Below are 15,600 nucleotides of genomic sequence, written 5' to 3' on the forward strand. Positions count from 1 at the left end.
GAGCTGTAAGCGCAGGCGAAACTCGACTATTACTCATCGGCCTAAAGACATGTTTAGTCGTGATAACAGACTGACATTGACCCTCCTCTCGGTCTCTGATGTTATCGGTCTCTAACTTCCTTTGAAGTCTACCTCCTGACTTTCTTAGAGCTCTTCCCACGTCGCTCTTCCTCTCTTCGCTGCAAACCATCCAGCTCTGAAATAATTAATCGTTTTCATCCCTGCGGCGCGGAGGATCGCAACAAATGATTGGGATGTTCCAGAGAGCTCTCCGCGATATCGGTCAGAGAATCCAGACTCTGTATCATGTCATTATCGGTCTATTCCGGAATGGCATCTTGACCGCGGGGAAATTCGGGGGATATTATCATTCAAAAATATTTCTTCAACTTTTGTCAATCGGATCATTTCTGTGTGAGCGGGAATCCACACATTCCGGTTTTTCGTGGCGATAACCCAGGCCCCTCCCTGTACATCCGATAGCAGGGACAATCAAGCCGCGGAAAGACTATTAATGATTTATTTCTCTCTTACAGTAAGCCAACAATTACCATCGGTGGAGACGCGGGCGATTGACTCAATAGCAGTTTTAAATTATTTCTTATACACATCACAGAACAGCACAACAGGTGAGATTTCGCTCATCCCGATTCAATGTAGTTTGTTAGTTCGCTCTCTTGTGGGTAATTCTGCCTTTCGAAGCGATTTTCAGTTGTGCCTTCCTTTCAGAACGTCCAATGCGGATCGTAGATCGTACTTTAGAATCCACAATCAGAGTTCTTAATCAGAACGAATTCGCCATAATGACGAATCTGCGTCAGGATCACGGATCGGCAGGCACATTACTTTACCTTGAAGACATAAGAACGAAGACGAGGTCAGTAGACGTCCAGTTTAAGAGCGATCATATGGAAACGCTCCGTTCTCAACACCAAATCATTGCTGGACTTCAGGGGGACCATGGATCATTTCAGGTTGTTAGAAATTCAGAGCAGTTCGCGTCGGGCAGAAGTGCGGGTTTTTTTCGCCGACAGGGATGGTGGTGTCCGGAGTGCATTATTCCAGAACGTCCAGCTGGGAGACCAGCGGTGGCATCAGGTAAATGAGCGAGCGGCCTGAACTCGTTTCCGCTTTGTCCGTGCCCCGAGTCGGTCGCCCAATAGTAGAAGATCTTCGTTTGCAGGTGGCACTCAGGTTTTCAGGCGACGAGGTATCGCTCTTCGTGGACTGCGTCCGTGTCGGAGCGCGCCTAATACCCGAGCGGCACCAAGCCAATATAACAAAAGATACGCGTCTTCTGTTGTTTGGAAGACTGGATTCGTATATTCTCTCCGTAAGTAACGACTTCTGCGAATACCATTTACATTCCTACATTCATATGTATATCTCTCGAGGACTTTCGAGCATAAAAAGAAATCGATCTCGATCCAGGGGGACGTGGAGTATCTGAAAGTTGCCGCAGGTTCTCAGGCCGTTGCTCAGTTGCAGTGTCCGCAAATGGACACTGAATGCCCAACCTGTGGAGAGTTCCAGGTACTTCAAAAACAACAGAATGACATCGTTGCACAGCTAGTCGGCGAAAAGAAGCAATTACAGAAGCAAGTCGACCATTTGCTCAAAATGGTATTTGAACTTAAGGACAGCGTCGAAGAACTCGAGCGCACCGCCTTACCGCACTGCTGGCCTGATGGGAAACGCATCAGCGACGGTACCGTTTGGCGGGAGGGCTGTAAGCAATGCGTTTGCAAGGTGGGTGGGAGCATCGATCGCGAGGGAAATCGGCGGAGAGGGATCTAATCAATTCGCGACTGCATGTCCCAAGTCCGTCGTCGACGGGAAGCGGCATCAATCTTGACTTCGCGTGATTTCCAGAACAAAAAATTACCTGCTCCCGCATCGTATGTCCCGCAATCCAGAATTGCGTAGATCCGAACATCGACCCTTGCTGTAAGAGTCCTTGTGGACGGAATTGTTCTCACAGTGGGTCGGACATCGCGCACGGGACCTCTCTGAACAAACGCAACGATCGAGGCTGTACCGTCATAAGCTGTAATGTAAGTCTGTGCAGAACCCCGAGCTCAATATTCTGCTCGTTGACGACCGACGGAGCACGTTCGGTTGAGTAGAGACGAGTTTCGAGTCTCGGACACTGCTTTCCAGGCGGGAGTCCTGAGTTTCCGCAACGAGACCTGCCAGGAGCTGTCGTGTCCCGAGTCTGAACGGATAGTCGAGGAGGGAGAATGCTGTCCCAAATGTCGCCTTGCCGATCACTGCGGATCCTTCAAAGGCCAGTGCGCTGAGAACGCAGTTTGCGTCGGGCACGGCTTCAGCGCCAAGTGCGTCTGCATCGAGGGCTTCGAGGGTGATGGTCGAGTGACGTGTCAAGGTTCGTAGTGCCAAGTCCGGAAGTTCGCGTCGACGCAACCGGAACAAGAGATACATTATCGAGCGCGTAGCGGGGCAACTCTGTGCGGAGCATACATGCGTCCGCTGATGCTTACGCCTTGAAAAATTGCAGACATCGACGAATGCCTCTCCGAAGCTCAGCATCACTGCCCGGAACATAGCGTCTGCGTCAATGCGGCCGGAAATTACAGGTATGTATGAGGCTTCGTGGGGCAATCGATAATGACGACGAATAGGTCTTGCCCAATGAGCTTCATTTGGGGAGATTCGTGTCAAGGGCAACCGTGGAACACGAGCCTGTCACGAGGCTTGCCACCGACCGGGATACGAGTTCGGGATTCATATGGTTCGATACCTGAACCTTAGTCTCCGCGTGAGAAATAGTCGGAGACGTCGCGTAAACCGTCGTTTTTCATTATCGTATTTCTCCTTCTGTGTAGTTGTCATTGTCAAGACGGTTTCAAAATGGACTCGAATGATTTCTGCGTCGACATCGATGAATGTTCAGAGAATGACTTCTGCGATGGCGGAGCCACCTGCGTTAACACCTTGGGGGGATATCAGTGTACGTGTCCTGAGGGCTATCGTAGTGAAGGACGTTCGTGCAAACGTGAGTACTCGAGACAACTCGAGAACTGAAACGAAGAATTTCTCGTCATGAAATATTCCTGCTGAACTCGGAGATCTTCCTCAGAGACGTTTATTGGTCCCACGGAAAAAACTGATAGTTCACTTGATCCGACTCAGAGATTTTTTTTCTGTCAATTCAGCTGTGTGCAGCTCACCCTGCAAGCATGGCGGGTTGTGCGTTGCTCCTGAACGGTGTGAGTGTCGCCTCGGCTACCGAGGTGCATTTTGTGAGCATGACGTCAACGAGTGTCAGGAGAACTTGCATCGGTGCGGATCTCATGCAACATGCATCAATTTACCCGGATGGTACACCTGCCAGTGCAACAGCGGATATGACGCAGTCATGATTAACGGCACAACTAAATGCATAGGTGAGCGAAGCTACGGCCTCCCCGACATACCGATACGCCTGGGGAGCGGTCTGTGAGAGATTTCTTCGGTCATAAATTGCTCAGCTCCAATAATTGAATCCTAAGTCCCCTCGATTGCCTGATCCCGATGAGCTAAACCACAAATTCCATCCCTCCTTCACAGACGTGGACGAATGCGCCACCGGGCAGCATGTCTGCTCTAGCGAGAGTGTTTGCATCAATCGCGAGGGCTCTTACCACTGCCATTGCCCGGACGACGCAGAAAATTGCCCGACGTCTTGCCAAGTTACCGATCGTGGCTTAGTGAAAACTATCCAGTCTGGTGGGAAGTGGCTCGACGAAGCCACTTGCGAGAGGTGTGCTTGTGATAGTGGAGCACGCTTGTGCAAACCCGTTGAGTGCAATTGCGATCAGAACCCGAGTCGACGATGCTGCCCGCATTGTTTCCAAAACGATGAATTCCAATGCAAAATTTCCGGTGATAACGGAACACGGCTCCTCGTGGCCAACGGTCAACGATACACGCACGGTTGCCAGATCTGCGAGTGTATGGTGAGTGGGGAATGAGGAGCAAACGATATCGGGTCCCCCCCTCGGCCAGAGTCTCGTTGGGCTGAAGCTTTCATTCCCGCTGTTTGGATGCTAATCTGAATCGGATTGCAGTTCGGCTCCTTGGACTGCTGGACCACGACCTGTCCGCGCCTCGCGTGCTCGGAGCCCCAGTTCCCCGCGGATCTCTGCTGTCCCATCTGCCTTGATGAAGATCTCTGTGCTCCAGCTGCGTCCCGAGGACGCGGATGCCATCATCCGGGTTCCCTGTTCAGCGGAGACGTCCAACAGACTCCCCTCGGCAGGGTGACGACCTGTCAGGGGTGTCCATCGGTAGGTTCCGGACGCTGCGTCCTGCTGTAATCCGTACGAATAATTAATTTTCCGCTCCGGAAATCAGAAGAATATCTCGATGCAGAAGAATATCCCCAGTTTGTGAATGAGTGTCCGATTTTTTGTCTGTGTTCTGTGTTTGAATTGAAGTAGGTACATGTTTTCCGAATTCTCCTCTCTAAAAGTCGGAAGTTAGTATTGTACGAACTAACTGAGTGTGATATGTTCGAATGACTAAGAACTAACGTTGTGTGTGGTACTCTGTGCAGGACGATAATGACCTCATGCTGTCCTATTCGATCTCGACGCCCTCGTCTTTTTCTGACAAACGTTATACCCGACGCAGTCTTGACGATCCGGATCAGCTGTTCAAGGGGTATGGTCGCCGACTCCGCTGAGCTTCCTAATAACTATTTACATGTTCGTTTGTTGCTCATGCTCGTTTCCACTAGATCGACTTGAGTGACTACTATGACCTGCATTTATGTGTTTCTGGTCTTCTTGATGACACCATTGACATGTCGAAGTTTTCATCGGCAAATTTCGAAAAATAAACACTGAGGTCGACTCCTGCTAGTCCATCGGGGCTCTAACGAATGCAATCGCTATTGCAGAGCGGAGAAGTACTACATCGGGTGCATAATCCTGCTCGTGGCCGCGCTCGCAATTCAGCAGATTCTCCACCGGAGACATCTTTCAAAAACGGCCACTACGGCATCCCAAGTGGAGGCTGGTCTTCAACGACGGCGCCCGAACCCCCAAGATAACGCACACCCCTTGAGATGAAGGGAACAATAATTTAAACTTGGACAAGAGGGGATTCGTCGCTGAACAACGAGTCCGCGCATCAATACGCATCGCCTGACTCATCGAAGTAATCTGAACAGTGAATGAAGAATCCAGCGTTTCACACCTTCGATCGGACTATTGGTCAATTTCGAGAGATTCCGTGCTTAGCTGGCCGTTCAATCAATCGATTCAGAAATGAATTGGAGTCGAAACACTAATAACAACATATGTAACATAGGCAGGGGCGGATTTGATGATCGCGAACGTTTCTTATCTATTTCGCGAATGCACGTGTAATTTCAATATAGAATCACACCCGGGAGCACATCTATGTAAAAAGTTAGCAACACTCCCAATCTTCACGGAACCTTCCTGTTTCCGAGCGGACAGCGATGAAAAGCAATTCGAACCAATGTCGTGAGCGTCAGAAATCAGAGTCAATGTCCTGGATGAGGGGCTTCCTCAAGCCCTTTGGGAATCAATCGAAATATCGGAGAGTCGCCGCCGGCGCTCTCGTTCCACCGCGCCGGAGTTCCTCCAGTTTCCGATGCGTGGGTCTTCATGATCCTTTCACCAGACTTGACGTTCGAAATCCATTAGGATAACTCTGACTCATGGAGCTTTTAAACTTTTCTGATCCTGTTTGAATTTCCCGTAGCTGCTCCTTAATCTGCCATGCTTCCGTGAAGCTAATAAATTATATTATTTAAGTACTCGAACCACTCGACATAGATCGGGGGATATGTACAGTTGGGAGGAGGGAATAAGGAGTTTGAAGCACGCATTTTCTAACTCATGCATTATGAGCCGCGCAGACACGAGATGCTGCACACTGAGTACGCTACAGTTCACCATAATGGGGGGTATGGTATGGGAATTCCCCTTTTCCCGATCCACTGTCGCAATCTCGACCGAAAGGTAGCAGGTCCAGTCCAGTGTGTACGAGAGTCCGATCGAGAGTGGAGATTGTTCCACCCGACCTTATGAATTCCTGCGGCTCACGGTGTCTTTGGATACGGAGTCATGCGACGGGAACCGCATCCCAGTGACCACGACACGGAGTCCGCGTGCTTGTGCTGGCTCTGGATCCGACCCCCTTCAACTTCCGTCCCTGTCCCCGCCCTTCCATGATCGGCGTGAATCATTCCGTAGACCGCATTCCCTCCTGACGGAAAACTTCGCCGCAGGAACTGGAGCTCAGAGACTGCAGCGATTTTTTAGCAGTCATAACTCGATCGAAATCATTCGTCCGGCATCGTGTTTATTATTTATAATGCAGCTTTATTTTTTTTCAACTCCATTATTCTAGTATGATCTACCTACTTCCATCTGCGAATGTAGTTCTTCTTTTTTTTCACAATACAGAGCCGTATATATATAATTCTCAGTCGATCGGTGAGTTTTGTAAAATCTGTTCAAGATCGCCGTCACTCAAAGCTTTGAATGATACCTGAGAGTTGGAAAATTTTCTCGATCCGCAGAATTCTATTCTTCACAATCCGTCGTCGCAATAAACTACAAGGGCGAAGCGATTCTAGCGCACAGCAGCGCACAGAGTGGCTTTGGGATTTCCGTGCGACGATTCCGAAAACCAAATTGGGGGTGTTTGTTTGCTCAAGAACCGATCGCTTCGTCACCCTCATTCTTTGTTGTTATCATTGATGTTCTTGTTGTTGATGTTGTTCTGGTGTTGTTGTCGTCGTCGTCATTATAACTTAGGGCTTCTCAATTGCTCAAATTCTAACAGAGAAATGAAACTTAAATCCTCAAAACAACCGACTTTCAGCAATTTCAGCAGAGATGATCGAGATGCGAATTCTAATTTCGGGGACATTTGGAAGACCGCCGATGTTGCATGAGGTCTTTCCAGCTCAATCGACGGAACTCCTCAGCTCCACATTGGCGCAAGGGTGGAGCTCGAGCTCTCGACTGAGACTGAGTGAGTCGTTCTCGATGGAATCTACGACGAGTTTTGTCGATGCATTTCCTACAGAGTGCTGACAGATCTAGAGTCACAGCCTCTCATCCTGTACGGGGATCTTGTCTCGAAGCCGTGTAGCCGCCGCAAACAATCATTGGGGGAAAACTTTCCTTCTCGTCCTGCGAGGATTGAATTCCGAAGGAAACTGATCCCCGACGTCGATCCGGAGGCCTCGCTCTCGCGGTGTATGGGAACGATTTCTCGGCTGAGCGCCGATAGGATCATTGTGGAGAAATGCTCGTTTCCCTCGTGACTCCACGTGCATGTGGGAGCTCTTGATGCTTCTTCGTCTCTTCGATCGTCAGGAGTCCTCGATTCGTAGTCAGTGTCCCCTATATTGTGCGGACTGGCATCTCTCGGCATCAACTCCATCGGACCGCCACGGGAGAAACGCATTCGGAATAAAGGTAATCGCGAAGGCCGCGATAATAATAATGATGATAATAATGTAAAAAATATTAATCGTTCCATGCGTAGTAGTGGTCGCTGTCAACTCGGTCCTCCGAAAAATTCGGTGAAAATGTGGTTGGTTTCGATCATATACAACGTAAAAATGACGATTCGTTCCTGCTGGAAGCTGCTAAGGGAAGCTTGCGACGCGCGTTTGCGAATTCAGGCCGAAGCGTTCATCGAGACGATTCGTATCGCTTGACATGTTCGATTGTTGCTGGAGGATTTGAACTCTTTTTCTGTCTGACCAAAGTCTAGAAGTATTCACAATGGTTGAACGAATATCTAATGGACCGCGTCGCTTGCATCGGTGTTTTGTTCTGTGGGTCCCTCTCGCGAAAACGAGCACTCGCGGAGGACGAGGAGGACGAGGAATGGTTGGCTGGCAGGTGAGTGGAGCGGGAAAAATATCGGTTGGATTAAACTCGCTAGACGAAGGAGGGGATGGGGGATGATGATAAATCGGGGACGCTGTTTCCCACAGAACACGTTGTTGGGGCGAAGACGTTACGATGCTTATGCCTTCGTAAGAGCGACGGCCATGATGACAAGAACGAGGGAGCCAACGAGTTGGCTAGCAGAAGAGGCGTTCGTCTGGGCGCGCGTGTGGAACGAGAAGATTCCTTGTGCGGAACTCTCCTCCTTATCGGTGACGGCGATCACGGTTCCTTCGTAGTCGACGTCGGGGATGAGTCCAGTCAGGGTCTGGGTGACGGTGTAGTTTCCATCCTTGTCGCCGATCTCGTTCTCCGACAGAGGGAATTCGATGGTCTTCGTTCCTCTGACATTGTTTCGGAGCACAAGCACAAACTTGCGCACGCGGTAAGGCGACACAGTTGTCAGCGTGATCTTCGAACTTACATCTGTTGGCTCCAGGGTGACGATCGGTCGAATCGGCAGGGATGAAATCTCAACGTCCTCGGTGCCTTTGCCGTAAGTGTTGGAGGCGACGCAGAAGTAGGTGTCGAAAAGATCTTTGGTGATCTGGCTGATCTTGAGTGTTGAAGAGTCGGCCTTCGTCGTGATTGTGAAATGTCTGTTGTCCTTGAGATCCTCGACTTTTGCGTTGCGCCACTGGAACTTCACAGGCGACTCGGAGTGAGCCTTGCAGGTGAGCTCGACGGATTTCTCGGTCTCCGAGTTGAGGTTGTGCCATTGGATAGCCACGTTGACGTCGGGACGTCCTTCGTACTTTACGACGATGTCCTGCACTGCGTCGGGCTTGTATCCGTTCTGGGCTGTGCATCTGTAGGTGCCGGCGTGTTTGCGGGCAGCGTCGTTGATGCGGATCGAGTTGTTTTTAAGGTAGGGAATGATATCTTGATCGGTGCCATTAACTTTGGTGTATTCGATTTTTGGTGCGGGGGCCGACGAGGACGTGCAAGCGAAGCTGATGGATCCCCCCTCTCGTACATCGATGACCTTGTTGTCAACGTCAATAGTAGGTGGGCCTGAGAAACGAACATAATGGATGAATATCGATGGTGATGATTCTGTGATAATGGGAGGACAGCAGAAATGGAGTCTTCGAGACGGACAGTATTTTGTGACCATTCTATGTGATTCCCACTGTTGAGGTTGAGATTTATCGTATCAGACGACTCGGGTAACGAGGAACTCACCGAGGAGGAGAATTCTGTGGGTCACATTTGACCACAGGTTATCGTTGAACTTGCAGGTGTACTTATCAGCCAGTTCGGGTCTCGAGACGATGACCACGAGGTTCATGCCATCGAGCTCGAAGTCCCCTTTTCGATGGATGATTTTCTCATCAACCGAGATCACGTTCTGATCGTGGAACCAGAGACGATAGGTGTTATCAGCTGCAAGGGTAATATATTCTTAAGTCCTCATAGTTCGGGAGCCATTTTTCCTCGTCGACGAAATCAGGGGAGATGTCGGATGATAGTCTGTGGGAAGTCCTCAGTGAAGGATAACTTACGTCTTCCTTTGTATTCGCATGGAAGAGTGACTCTGTCGCCTAGCTTTGCCTCTATTGTCAAGGGTTTGCTGGTGATATGGAAATCTGCAACCGAGAAAAATCCAGATTAAAACTCAGAGGCCGAGAACGTCGCATCCCATCATTTATTCCCTCACGAACTCGTCTCAAGCTCGGAGTTGTCCTAGACCTAGAATATTCTGCGACGAATGGACCCACTCATATTCCGTGATGTCTCGTCACGTACTGCGACCCCTCAAGAGGGTGATGTCATCCTAGGTCTGCCTCTCTCAACGCATTCATGTCCGACCGGATTTTCGTTTCGGCGCCCAACTCAAGCCGAAGAATCACTGATAGAAAAAGAGTGAACACATTCCGGCTATCATTAATCGTCTCCGGAAGAATGGTTCCACTAACACTCGCACATGGCAGCATCGAATATTGAACTACGTTCCTCTTCCTTCCCTCTTCCACGGAAAGATGCGCCCCGGTGGAAAAATGTCGTTCGCCTGGCAGAGGCACGCTAGCGGAAAACAATTTACGTGATTTGTATCTTGACGGTGACTTTCGAAGTCGCTGCTTGCCTCAGCATCAAACGAATGCGTCGTATACAACGGTAATTAGTAATTATTGCCCGGTGGGGCATCACGATAGGCTCATCTTGCATCCGCAGTGTGTCTACTCCCCGTAAAGAGCGCAGACTTGAGCTCTATGGAATTGAAAACCCGCTCCGAGACCTACGGGATTCGATCCCTTTCCGACTTCTCTCTCCGTCTCAATTTCGATTGCTCTCCAATCTCAGATCCCCGGACACTCTGCGGGCTCTCAGAGATTGGTGATTCTGACCGGTATAGGATGGCAGTCGATCATGTGTTTATCGAGAGAGTCTCCGAAACTCAGCCTCTCGAATTTCGCGGAGCGGTCCTCGACTCAAAAACCGCTCAGCGCTATCCGTAACATAAACAGCTACGAATAACATTCGTAGTCCTGCATGGATGGCTCTCGCCTCGTTCTCGAATGAGTACCATTACAACTTTCCACATCTCCCGGGACATATGGCAAGGCGAGAAAACGAACAAATTGCTTTCTCAAAAACTGCAGTCCCGTGTTCGGAGAAGTATACGAGAAGCAGTTTGAGAAGAAGTTGAAGAGCATCCTGGCGGAAATATGGATCGGCCGTTGCCGAAGAATCGACTCGTCCCTAAGCGACCGATCTTGGTCGTGATTCGTGATCGTCAAATTAGGGAATATTCGATAAGAATCTGATGGTTCTCCTGACAGCTTCCCATCCGATCAGGATGTCGCTAAGGCATCGGAGATAAAGTGATGGCAACGGATGTAATCACGCCACGATAAATGACCAGAACCGAGGAATGAATGCAGGCAGCCGCTCACCTCCGTTTCTGCTGGCGAAAGTGTTATGATATCTTTGGTTCCGAGCAGACCACTATCCACGACGCTCGAGCGCGCCCAGGGTCGTGAGTCGCGAGTCGCGACACGTGATGGGCAAAACAATGCTCAACGATTGGGACTGTCAAACGCCTGTCTTATTGAGATCTTTTCGCATTCATCAAAGCATCCGAAATAAAACTTCGCTGCTTGGGCAGCGGCTTAGGACTTGTTCAAGACGATTTCACCGGGATCGTCGTCGATATATTTTTTGACCATCGAACTTAGCATGATATCGACATTCGCTAATTCCTCCAGAACCATTCCGAACCAAGGAAGCTCAATTGCTTCCGCTCCCCTTGCGAGAGGAAGATGAATGACCTAGCGACGTAGATGGTCGGAAAGATATCGGCAATTACTGGATGAAGCCAGTTTCGCCACGACGGAGAAGAGTGAGTCAACGCGAAAACTCCGCAGAGGGAATACTTCCAGCGAAAGACGAGCCGCCGTTTCCGTACGGCATCCAAGTTTTTCGATTTCGCACTGATCTCTCGACAAGAATCCGGCACTTATAGGCTATCCATTCCACTTTCAGTCCGCTACGCATCGGGCGTGGGGGTTACGACCGGCGTTGAACTCGATCCGTAGGCGTCGGGCATCAATCCGGAGCCCGCTTAGAATGGAGCCGGTTCCATGTCGAGGATGACCATCTTGTCCCTTTCGAGGATGGGAGACCTATCTCAAGGAGATACGGTCGCCGGTTCTGTAGTCTGAAGGTCGACCTAGGGATCGCCTCGCCGCCCCTTGAGAAGCCCACACCACTAGAAGCGCGATCCGTGTCCGTGATCAACCATCGAATCAAAAACCTCCTCGAATGGTCGGCGAGAAGGCGCCTAAAAAGCTTTCGCATAACTACGGATAGGTGTAAATCACCGCGGGTGAACGATGTATATCGCTGCCTATATGGTTCGGGAGTCGCTTTCTGGCTTTGCAGGAGCTAAACAAACAGTCATACACACAAAGCACATCGAGTAGGTTATTTTTTATGTCGACATATGATTGATGCTCTTCTAACTATTCCCAATGACGCCGCATCTAAACAGTGTCACGTTTCCCGCAGCGCCTATCCCGACCAGACTCGCTAGCCTTGAAAAACAGCCAGGGAAGAGGATCGGGAGACGAGGTGCGCTACTCGTCTGCTGGGCGCGAAAAATTGTGAAAATTTGTGCCCCGGTCGAGCTCTCCGAGTGAGAGAGGCAAGGCCACTGCCAAGCTCGTTGATGTGTCGCCCGACCTCAAATAGACGACCTAGCCGAGTGGAAACTCTGCGTGCCATCATTCGGAAGCTATGCAGGGTCGTATTGGTCAGCGAGTCGGAGAACCAAGATGGGTACAAAGAGAAACATGTTGAAATGTCTCGAGCTTCGAGCATTCCGAAGCAGAATTCCTCAACACAAGGTCCTGCTTCGGGAGACTGGCTTCGAAGGAGGGAGAGCTGACCGAATATCGACTATAGGAAGCTGAGAGTCTATTCGAATCGGCTGTCGCTTCCGAATCGACCCCGGAATCGATCAGGATGAGGATCATATGGCTTATTTGCGATGGGAACCCTTCATCTGTATAGTTCCGACGGGAAGCTTCCCGAGGTACAACCCCGTCCCTAAGAGTTCGGGCGAATTGAATTCGTCAAAAAGCATGAGGAGCTCGATCCCATGGTTGTGGCGGATCAGACGAAGGATGCGCGGCAGTCACCGTCGAGATCGTCGATAGCGTGCTGATGGGGCCAGCAGTCGTCATTTACTGGCAGCGATCGAGATTCTCTAATGAAGATTCGCTGATTCGCTCGTCGAGAACAAGAGAGTGGCTTCGCCGCTTCGGACTAGAGCCCGCCTGACGACAACGACTAGTAGATGATACCAAGGCTCCGCTGCGCCGTCAAAACCAAACGGTAGTCAAGCCTGTTCGAAAGGAGCCTACAGCGGAAGAGTCATCTGCTCGCCAGAAGACTTACTCGGCTCACAATTCAAGGCTATCGAACACTGCACGCTCATAGAGAGCCCGATCATGAACTCTTGGCTCGTCTCGCCGCCTAGCCGCGGAATTTATCCTCTCAAACGGCAAGAGCTTTCTTAGCGCCGCTCATCGGGACGCACCGACGGACTGCTATCGCTCCGAGGGCCCAGAGCGGCACAGCTCCTGCCGGAGCTACGAGCTTGTCAGGATCTCTAGGACATCCGGAGCTCTGGTCGGACATAGGTACTACTACTAATTTCATGCTACGTATCGATCATCGAGGTCTTGTCGATGGTCAGTCGATGTTAGAGTTTTACTCTTTTCCACCTATACTTTTCTACTAATACCAATTTCCCCATCCACCATCAAGATTCCAAGCAGTCTTTTGGGGTTTCTCGGTGCGTTCCTCATTGATTTATACAAGACGGCTCGAGCTCTTCGCCAGCAAGATCATTCGAATTTTCCGGGGCTGATGAGATTCGTGAAAACATTTCCGCACTAATTCGCTCATCGCACTGTTCACCTATGAGGTGAAACATTTGATCTTTTCCCATGAGGTGACTCAAAAGGTCAGGCAGAAAGAACGCGAAAGGATCAATCAAAATCGTTGAAACGATCGCTCACGAGATCCATACGGTCTCATTAGACGAACGCTTCCCAATCCCGATTGGAGACAAACGAATTCACGCGTTTTCCTTTTCAAAGGAATCCGCTGAGATTCTCGGAGCGTAAACAAGGATCCTGCGTCGGATCCGAGCTTGGAATTGGCGGAAACCGCTCTTATGGAGGCAGTGTTGCTCGGCGGATTCTAGACGAGCAACTCATACACTGCTTCTCGACAGAATTCACGAGTACGTGCTTCGGAGGATTTCTCTCTTCGAGACCACTGTGCTTCAATTTATCAATGTCACAGAGCGAGCGATTCGCTAAAGCGCCAGTCCCAAGCTGTTCTCCCGTAGAGGCCAGATGGTCCTTTTACATCGAATTTACTTAGTCGCCGCGCGAATGCGCTACGCGACTCGTGTCCATACAGTGTACGGAGAGCTCCTCCTCGGTGAGCGATGAGATCGAGGGGACTCATGGTTGCCTAAATCTACCGACGAATGGCTGAGGTTATGATGAAGATGATTTGTAAAAAGGAGAGATTGTCCAGAGCAGAAATTCTTACCTGGAAGATAGAAAGGTCATCGGTTAATTCTCGGCTAATGTATCAGAAGAGTCAGTAGTATCGGGAGAGGACAGCTGTGCAAAGGCGGCATTTATTTCGTCTAAAGCTGTCATCGGACCCTTGTTGTCTACCGTGTTATCAAATGCAGTTCCACAGAAGTATCAGACGGATAAGATTTTGGTGTGGTCGAGTCGAGAACGAGAGGTTTGTTAGTGTGCGTTGGTTGTCGTCTGCTGTGAGGGAGACTTCCCGCCGAAATAACGTATAGCTCAGTTCCGGCTATCAATCGTAATGAAGCAGCTCAGAACTCAGAATCCGCGGCCATTTACGGTTTCGATTATGATAGATATACCCGCGAAGCTATCATCATCATAAACTACTCCGAGGTCGATTGCGGGCTTTGTACACATGTACAAAGCCGAGCTGACGTATTTCCCGCGAAGGACAGAAGGTCAGCCATAAGACACTCGGGACCGGTTGTTCCCCGCACGGCAAGAAGGTGGCGTTCTGTCGGATTAACGATTGAGGCCAATGCCGCTCATTGACAGCTCGGGCAGAAGCTTTCCATTTGAGCTTGAGATTCACAAAAAGCGTTCCCTTCTAGCTGAATACCCGGAGATTGCTTCTGCCGCGAACGATCACTTTCCCTTGTCTTCTCCCAATTCCCCGGCTGAGATATTCGAGATCTCCCCGTAAGACTCGGGTAGTCGCGAATTCGTTCAGAAGAATTTCTCGGAACAAAACCCCTCATCAACGAGCGGGATGAAGCGGTCCCGTCAACACACGTACAGGAAAATGATGCGAAGAGAGATTATCCTCTTTTTGTCACCACCGTGAACCGTGAGCATCCCGTAGGTACGCTTAGCCCTCACTGACGACCGGATTCGCTGGCGTGGTGAGTTCGCAACCAGCAACCTTGCGGTGATTCGGTAGCCCGAGAAGTGATTCGGTGAACAGTCAACGCGTACACGGAACAAAGGCAGCTTGATATCATCCGGTTGCATTTCGTATTCGTACCAGCTAGGCCACCGCGCTTAATAACTGAATTGCGGTTTTTCTTCAACATGGGACTCTATGGGGGACAGCGAATAACCGCAGTCAATAACCGCGGTTTTTCATGAGATTTGCGTTATTTTGCAAAGCCTAGTACCAGCCGGGCGATCAGTGATTCGGAAACACGCGTCCAGAATGTGGTTTGATATTACTTTTTTCCGATTTTACTAGCCGGGCAAAATCACTTCTCTTCGATGAATGGGGGCGCAAACGGAGCCGCAAACTAAGGAAACGAGGGGAAAAGCACCGGAATAATCAGTAGACCCGCATGATGATGGTAGCGATTTCATCTGTGTATAGATCTGGGGACCAGTATCTTCCATTTCGTATCCCTTCAGAGAACCCCATTCGTTCGCAATTCAACGCTTCTCCGGATTTCTAGAATCAAAAACTTTCACTGATTGTCGGACAGTCGATGACATGATTTTTTTTCTGAGCATATCCGTTCGCAACCACGTGGTGAGCACTTTCTGAGCGTCGTATCGAGGTCAGACACGTTTGTGAAACGACGCGACGGCGAGAAGAACGG

At 50.0% G+C, this 15,600-nt stretch overlaps 2 protein-coding genes across 2 annotated transcripts in view; one reads left to right on the forward strand and one right to left on the reverse strand.

Annotated features, from left to right (window-relative positions):
* Window positions 1–245: 245 nt before the first annotated feature.
* On the forward strand, window positions 246–5,184 carry LOC100905402 (protein kinase C-binding protein NELL2). Its single transcript, XM_029112435.1, has 14 exons — window positions 246–282; window positions 537–629; window positions 730–877; window positions 975–1,098; window positions 1,184–1,333; window positions 1,432–1,753; window positions 1,873–2,054; window positions 2,161–2,386; window positions 2,519–2,597; window positions 2,847–3,016; window positions 3,177–3,407; window positions 3,571–3,959; window positions 4,071–4,289; window positions 4,904–5,184. The coding sequence occupies exons 1-14, from the start codon at window positions 246–248 to the stop codon at window positions 5,054–5,056; spliced, it is 2,523 nt and encodes an 840-aa protein (XP_028968268.1). The 3' UTR covers window positions 5,057–5,184.
* Window positions 5,185–6,333: 1,149 nt separating this feature from the next.
* The window catches only part of LOC100900280 (interference hedgehog), a 44,572-nt gene continuing 35,305 nt past the window's right edge, over window positions 6,334–15,600 (reverse strand). The window contains exons 3-5 of the mRNA XM_003746708.2: window positions 9,452–9,535; window positions 9,132–9,332; window positions 6,334–8,960 (exon numbers count right to left, since the gene is read on the reverse strand). Coding sequence (XP_003746756.1) covers window positions 8,026–8,960; window positions 9,132–9,332; window positions 9,452–9,535 — 1,220 coding nt within the window. The 3' untranslated portion in view covers window positions 6,334–8,025. The remainder of the gene's footprint in view (window positions 8,961–9,131; window positions 9,333–9,451; window positions 9,536–15,600) is intronic.

The sequence above is a fragment of the Galendromus occidentalis genome, unplaced genomic scaffold (genome assembly GCF_000255335.2).
Source record: "Galendromus occidentalis unplaced genomic scaffold, Mocc_1.1 scf7180000077501, whole genome shotgun sequence".
Classification (NCBI taxonomy): domain Eukaryota; kingdom Metazoa; phylum Arthropoda; class Arachnida; order Mesostigmata; family Phytoseiidae; genus Galendromus; species Galendromus occidentalis.